Source organism: Anneissia japonica, unplaced genomic scaffold (genome assembly GCF_011630105.1).
Source record: "Anneissia japonica isolate Jap-2015-1 unplaced genomic scaffold, ASM1163010v1 scaffold9_len2422644_cov172, whole genome shotgun sequence".
In the NCBI taxonomy this organism is placed as follows: domain Eukaryota; kingdom Metazoa; phylum Echinodermata; class Crinoidea; order Comatulida; family Comatulidae; genus Anneissia; species Anneissia japonica.
The window spans coordinates 1003641-1011963 of NW_022758107.1; the positions used below are offsets into that span (position 1 = coordinate 1003641).

The 8323-nt window shown below is 34.7% G+C and overlaps 1 protein-coding gene across 1 annotated transcript in view; it reads left to right on the top strand.

The window, feature by feature from the left end:
• Positions 1-8323, top strand: part of LOC117125109 (A disintegrin and metalloproteinase with thrombospondin motifs 3-like) — a 40285-nt gene that overhangs the window by 27519 nt on the left and 4443 nt on the right. The window contains exons 7-14 of the mRNA XM_033271502.1: positions 1875-1991; positions 2735-2889; positions 3772-3835; positions 4559-4643; positions 5087-5226; positions 5532-5652; positions 6391-6471; positions 7313-7488. Of these exons, the coding sequence (XP_033127393.1) occupies positions 1875-1991; positions 2735-2889; positions 3772-3835; positions 4559-4643; positions 5087-5226; positions 5532-5652; positions 6391-6471; positions 7313-7488 (939 nt within the window). The remainder of the gene's footprint in view (positions 1-1874; positions 1992-2734; positions 2890-3771; positions 3836-4558; positions 4644-5086; positions 5227-5531; positions 5653-6390; positions 6472-7312; positions 7489-8323) is intronic.

Here is an 8323-nt window from a genome sequence, read left to right on the forward strand (position 1 = left end):
GGGGGGGTTAGCAAAAAGAGTATGATTTGTACTCTCATGAAAATGATGAAAATGGATGACCCCTAAGGATGATACATTTCTTAATGTGGATTTTAGCCGACGGTAGAGGTCGATCCCAACAAGGGAGGCGACCTGCCGAGAACATAAGTGGGAGTGGTGGGAAGTAGCTCAGATCCACTCGGAAAAGATTTAGGGGGATTTTATATTCTGAAAACGTGTAAAAAATTCAGTTCTGGATCCATTAATATGAAATAGTGGGGGCCCAGAAAGGGACTTCCACGGATGGAGGGTCTATACTACCTCAGCCCCATCATGGTTGGGGTAGACTCAAAATTAAATAGATATTTTTTTATTTTTTTTTTTTAATTTAGAAAAATTTAGTGGGTGCCGGGGGCAGAGACTAGCTTCCCTCCCCCCACCGAATCTCCCACTGGTTTTCAGCCTTCTGAAATGTACGTGTTATTTTTTTTCTCCCCGAGTTTTGACAACTTCCTCTAACGAAGGAGGAGGGGAGGGGTAAAAGGCCTAGTCATTTGAAACCATCGATACTAATTACATGCTAACTATAAGACCTAACTGCTGTAAGTCTACATCAATGGTTACTTGTTTTTAGTCGTAACAATACTGTCCGATCGGTGTCCTATCTAGGAATCTTTTTTCTTTCTCTCTTTCTGTATTTCTTTTTTCCCTTTTTTTCATTTTATCATACCTTATAATACATTACATTATACACGTGTTGAAAGGTGAGCCAAAACTTCTTTCTCCGGTTCAATACTCAGTAGGCCTAACCTACATTAAAGTATAAAACCTCAGTTCAGATTCCTCTTTATTGGTAAACGCCCTCTATAAAGTAGACGCCTGTGAACTTTGAGGTCCACTCTCAGAAGTTCAAAAGCCTTCGCTGGCCATCATTTATTATATCCTTAGGCATGGCATTTTATCTACATTGTTTGTCTTACCTCTGGAGAATAGTCATATATCTTGGTGGACGATGATATCGTAAGCACACGTGCCACCGAAGCCTAACCGTGCCCCCTGGGCTTAACGATAGCCTTTGATCATATGTTAATAGTAAAAGAAAGTATGTTAATACCTGTAGGCCTACTTCCAGTCCATGCATTTATCGTAAATGAAAAGTGTTCAATGTTAGGCCTATAAGTTAAATCCAAAAGTACATCTACTTTCGACATTATTCTTCAATCATTCAATCCACTTTTGATAACCAACGTCATTCAAAATTAAGTATTCCAAATTAGACCTACTCTCAAGCTGTTCAATGGATAACGTAATATAGATAGTAAAGTAAAAGCTCCTTTCTACCAAAACGAGGAAAGTGATTTATGTCAGACCCTGCCTACCGCCCTCTGGGGTCTGATTATTATACATTTAAAAAGTGTCCCCAGTCTTTTTAGGGATTTTTGTTACCTGCCCGCTTAGATACCGGTATGTGTTGTTCAACATGCTGCGATCGAGATCTATTACGGCATTAAATTGTCAATTACCTAATCATGCTGTCTTTTGTGTAAGGGTTTGCAAGCGTAACATAAACGTAACACAGACACGAAGGGACCCTTAGGGGCGAAGAAAGTCATTGATCGAGTTCCTAGTCCACATATCAAGCGCCCGGGACATCTTACATCAAATGGATATGTGCTATATATAAAACTACACTATTATTATTATTATTATTATTATTATTATTATTATTATTATTATTATTATTATTATTATTATTATTATTATTATTATTATTATTATTATTATTATTATTTATTACAACAGAATCTTTAGAAGTTCGACGTTTTAAGGTATTTTAGTATTTAAACGATATCTATTTATATTTAGTTTTATACGTATTATATGATATTTTCTAGTTTGCAACTGGCAATATGTTATGCAAAACGCTGTGGTGTAGTAAAATGGATAATCCGTATTTCTGCTTACATAAAAATGTTCCGCCTTTAGAGGGTACAGTATGCAGAGAGAACAAGGTAACACATACAATTATTATCAGTAGTACCTACAATGCAATTGAATAAAAGTATGCCATTGGATTGTTTTTGGAATATCAAAATATATAAAACTCAGTATTGAATTTGAGTATAATGTTAAAAATAAGTGACTCCCATTTTTTTTTGTCAAAACATTCACACTAGTTGTTACGGTATATTCTGTTTGGCTATTTTTGAAAAAATTGTATTTCATTTTTTATGTATGCAAAAAATTAAACAAACAATACAATGTCCTTAATCAATAGTCAGAAAACCTAAACGGTTACTAGGTCTATTATGTTTTTTTTTTCCACCGAGACATTTATTGAATTTAATATCATATAAACATAATAAAGTTTAGACTAATAATAATTAAGCTTTTATATTATTTATGTTATATTAAATAAGCACGGTCCGGACTATCGACATTGTATTTGACAAAAACATGTGACAGCCTAAATTTGGTCATGATGACACCACAACATGACCATTTATTATAGGAACTTGACTAAATATTATAGGCATAAGCCTACCATAGTTTCATTTGTCAAGGAAAATTCGATACCGTAATCTGTAGGCCTACAGAACTTTATTGTCTTCTTTATGACAGGATAATCGGCACTTGGTTTGGTGTCTGATACTTAATTATTTCTATATTCGTTTTAAATGTATGTAAAGTCTATAATATATGTTTGTATATTCAAAACAAATTTGGGATATTTCTGATTTTTCTTGTCTGCCAGTGGTGCATTCGTGGAAAGTGCGTCGACTCTACCAAGAAGCAACCTAAGAAAAACGGTGTGGATGGTGGATGGACGGACTGGAGTAAACTCACCGAGTGTTCCGTATCATGCGGAGTAGGCATATCCAGTAGGAGCAGAAAGTGTACAAATCCGGAGTAAGTGTTCTAATATTAAAATATTAAGCCACCTGTAATTTGCCCATATAATGGACGTGCCATTGGATTATTCATGCCCATAGTATGGTGGTGATATAGCAACATCGTTTCCATATAAATATGGGCAAATCACAGATATCTGTCACAGAATGTCATAATGTGAACAAAGCAGTTCTGTCCAGAACGTAGGTGAATGAGCTGTTAGCCCATCGTACAAAGCCTCTGCATTATGTGGTATGGTGGCTAGTTCCTTTCCACGCCGCATTTTTTCCTTCCCGGCAGTGAACCACTGGGTACCGGTACCTATTTATACTCCTTGGTGGAGAGAGAGATAGACAGACGTAGGTAAAGTGCACAGCGAAGGTTCGAACCCCCGAACTCGAGGTTGAGATACCGATACGCAACCGCTGCGCCCAACCACTCCAACTGTTGTATGACCACATATAGTCATGATGTGCCTATGCATTACAATTTAGAAACAACCCCTATCAATTCACTTCGATGAGTAGAGTGGAAAATTCATGTAAACAACAACGATATTTGTATGCGTCAGATAACTGACTTCATTATGTTTTCAGATGCGACCGCTGGAGTGTGCTTTGTGAGGGAATCCGTTTTTGTTGCTAGGCTTTCGATTATCTTTGCATAACCTTTTGTTTTGTTCGAGCACATTTTCTACAATTATATGATTATTTATATATGTATATGTGTGGATGCATGCCTATATGTGGCATATATGTAAATCTCATGTAGTTTTATCATAAATACAGTGTTCTTTCCGTCCGTACACACTATTAATAACATGTAAGTTAAATCATTTATTTAACATTCTATTTTTGCTCGAGCTGTTGAATTATACTTATATTTTGTTGTTTTTTGTAGACCTAAAAATGGAGGTAAATACTGCGAAGGAGATAATATAGAGTACACGACTTGCAATGTTCAGGTTTGTTAGATAATTTACGATTTCCTTTTAATATTTAATGTAGTTAGGACTACTTCAGTTCCGGTATATTTAATTGTTCCCTGGGTAAAGGACTTTATTCCGTAGGTATTATACACAATGCCGTGGCCAGGATTTTCAAACTGTGCGGGACAATTCTGTGGACCCAATTTACGCATAACTTCAAATAATGTGGACCTATTTTACGCAAATATATGAAATCTGGACCCATTTTCTAAAAATATTACCCATTTTAGATTAAATGTGAGAAATCTGGACCCATTTTTCAAAAAGTGAACTTACTTTATGCATACAACTGCATAATTTGAACCCATTTTTAAATGTGGACCCATGCTTTGTGGACTCGTTAGAAAAATTGTGTGGGACTGTCCCAATTGTCTCAATGGTTAGCCTCATTGATTATACGGTAGGCTTCAGGTCTCAGTATATGCTACTTTATGGCCTAAACAACTAGAGGAGACAGTTTAATTGTCCTATTTTCAATGGTAATGATAATGCCACGATAAATTAGAAATATGGTAAAAATCTTAGTACAATGATGTATAGAAATTAATGTTAGAGACACAAAACCGGAAATATTATTACTACTTTAGAAGAACAAGAAACGCATTGTATATTGAGGTGCGAATAGCGTCTGCATTCCTGTATTACAAAACGAAAATAAAGCATCTAGACTTACAACAGAATATTAATATATTTTTTAAGCTATGTGATGGCGTAAAAACTGATCTTCGAGCCGAACTATGCAGAGAGAAAAATCAGGTATTGATACCAGCAGTTGCTGAAAATGGTTAGTTGATATTTTGAGGGGGTTGGAAAAAATATATTTACAATATTAAAAGTTGTATATAGCTATATAATTTTCAGCACGTGGCTTGATATAATATAGGCCTCAATCAATCAATCAATCAATCAATAAATCAATCAATCAATCAATCAATCAATCAATCAATAAATCAATCCACCAATCAACAAGGATTTGTATAGCGCTAATACCATGTTCCTTGGCGTTGTGACATAAATGGAGTACATAGAGAGTACAGCTGAGCTGTACTAATTATTTTATTAAAACAGGACGACTATCGCAGTTCAAGACGAGCAATGTCAGTAATGAGCTGGCTTGTCGTACACCTCAGGCCCCGACATGATAGGTTGGGCTAGGAGGCTCTCTTTTATCTTTAATTTACCAAACCATGAAGAAAATAGAATCAAGGTGATTATCTTTATACTTAGAATCTGAGCAATGTTTGTTGAAGTGTGTTCCTAATAAGCCCCCAATGTCTGGGGAAGTGGTTGTCAGCGGACCAGTCCCAGATGGTACTTTTTGTTCCTATGACAGTCCATCATCTATTTGTATCAATGGAGAATGCACGGTAAATACCTTTATTCCCTTAACAAATGACTGAAATTATTATTATTATTATTATTATTATTACTATTATGGATCTTATTACTAATATTATTTTAAACCTATACTATAACCTATTGTTTTGTGAGTCCTCAATTATCTTTTAAGGAGAAATTTTCTTTATTATCATTATATATATATTTTTTTTCGAAAACATCGTAATACATTAACATGTATATTCATATTATATTTATCACTATTATACAGTTGATAAAGTTGTATTATATACAAAGGATTTTTTTTAATTTGTGTATATTTTAAACCGCTTAGAAACTTGGTTGTGATAACGTTATAGGATCACAGGCGAAGGTTGACAGTTGCGGCGTATGTCAGGGTACAAATGAAACGTGTTCAACGACAAAAATAGCATTCAAGAAAAAAATGAAAAAGAGTAAGTAATATAAATTATTAAATGTTATATTATATCAATATGCTAATTCAAATATTTTTGTATTATCTCCTTGATACTGATACTTGATAATCAATTGCCGTATTTGTCTGGTTCGTTTCGTTGACAACGATTTTTGGTTAATTATTATTTTCAATCGGCTGGTTCGTAAAAAGACTTTGCCTAAAACGTAAACCAGAGTGCGTTAATTTGCAATAAGTTAGGCCACGTGACCAAAACAAACATGGCCGATTGGTCAGTTTAGCAACAAAATTCGCTTCATAATTTAGATTAAATTTCAGAAAATAATAATTATAATATTTACTCACATAAAGCAAAGAATAATTGTAGGCTAACAGAAATCAAAAACAGCATGAAAACAATTTCTTTTAACGGAAAAACCATACTGCCACAAGCCGAAGCAACATTGATTACGGTAGCGTGTATTAAAATAAAAACGCTATCAAATTATAATTTCATTACAAATGAATAGGAATGCTCTCTCTAAGTATTAATTAAAAATATTTATGTTCCACTATGTTTCAACTTAACGATTATGATTGTGATTCTGTGATTCGATCTATTTGAAAGATAGCCATATACAGCACATCAAATTATGTCCGGCTTAGGCTAAAGCTTAGCTTGCTACTCTCTCAAAAATATTAAACAGCAGACGAATTACAGACGTATTTAATTCGATTTATTATTACTCGTGTCTGCCAATTGTGTTTATATTGCCAGATGCCTATGTGATTACAACTATCCCTGTGGGCGCAAGGCATGTTCGAGTAGTCGAGAAAGCAAGGACTGGACACTTCCTTGGTGAGTTGGTTGCAATGTATATTGACTTTGTTTCAACTAATTCGTTGAATTAACCGAAATTAGTAAGAACACATGCGTACGACATTGAATTGTCAAAATTAATTATATGGTTTTTTTTTCTATTTGAAATACTAAGTGTAGGTCTATATTAAAAATAATAATTTTTGTTTCGAACGAAATGTTCACATAACCATTATTCTCTTACATCAGCTACATCCTCCTCCTCCTCTTCATCTTCATCATCACCATCATCATCATCATCATCATCATCATCATCATCATTATCATCATATAGTATAATTATCATCATATCTACACCATCATAATCATTATTCTATTATTATTATTATTATTATTATTATTATTATTATTATCATTATCATTATCGTCATCATCATCATCATCATAGGCTTAATTTTACATTCTTGTTCATGACTTCCTGTTTAAATATACTCATACAGTGATAACGATTGGTTTGTCTATCCATGGGATAATCCTCGTGCATACGGACCGTTAAGTAATAAACGACATTTTTTTCAAAAGAAGGTGCGCTAAGTTAACGCTGCGGCTGCCCTTCGACCAGACCTACCGAAAATAATGAGAAAAGCAATGAATCTGAACATGATCTGAACGAGGACATAGTTGCTAAAATCAGCTAAATCGACCGAGATTTGCTGCTCTATTAGGAGATACATAGGCTTACGCTAACAATTACTCATTAGTTATTTAATAACGAGGCCTATGAAATAGTACAATTTTTATTTCAGACAACTATTTGTCTCAGATTTATATATAGTATGCATACTTTGTGGACCGTACCTAATTTACTATGTTTCTTCAGTATTGAGGAACGTTGATAAGGGCGAGAATATCTTCGATACCCGAAGCTCTGTTTGGCCAACATCGGACAGGTCAGTTATCTCAGCAGGGGTAAAGTTGACTTTCAGCATCAATGAAGATGGATTAAAGGAGATAACGTCGTCCCCAGGGCCTATATTGAATAAGCTGAATGTAAAGGTGAGAGTGAAATATAATCTGAATCAATCTCACAAAAGCTCGTGTTATACAGAAAGGCTCCGGAGGAAAAAAAATGAAATGTTGTACACAACTGATTTTTCTGCGACACAAAGCATATTCGACGAAAAACCCAGGAGCGGTTAATGAGATACAGATTTTTGAATATTTAAAACCTGGGGAAAATGGGCGTAACCATCCATTTTCTACACCCCCCCCCCCCAGTTTTTAAATATTAAATAAAAAAACTATATCTCATTTAACGGCTCATTCGGTCAAATATGCTTTTTATTTCTTTAAAAAAATCAGTTGTACAACATATCAGTTTTTTTCCTCCGGAATCTAGCTTTTTTATTTTAACCATTTCGATGATACTAGTTAAAAAATGGATTAAAACTTCTTCTCTCTTCATTATCATTAAGCCTTGGATTGTCTATCCTCTAAAATCTACTTTTCAAATGTAATTCAGAAATTACACATATAGGACTAATAACATTGCATAATAAAAAAAAATTAAAACAGTGATGGTAATAGCAAACTGCACAACTATCAGTAATTTTATTATGAGGACAGTTGTAGCTTGGTGGTTTAGAGGAGCTTTCTATTGCATGACGACGGTAGGACGTAGAAGGTAATGACGTCATTGTGGAACGCAATTTGGCCAAATCTACGTATGCAGAGAACGCAGGACGCCAAGTAGGACGGTCACGCATGAGTGATTCCGTTCTAGCGTCGCGTCGTCGCACAACCGAAAGCTCTGATCCTACTCTGATCCTACCATGGAGGTATTATTGAGAAGGAGATCACTCGGCAACAGATCCCTTTGACGCGACAAACC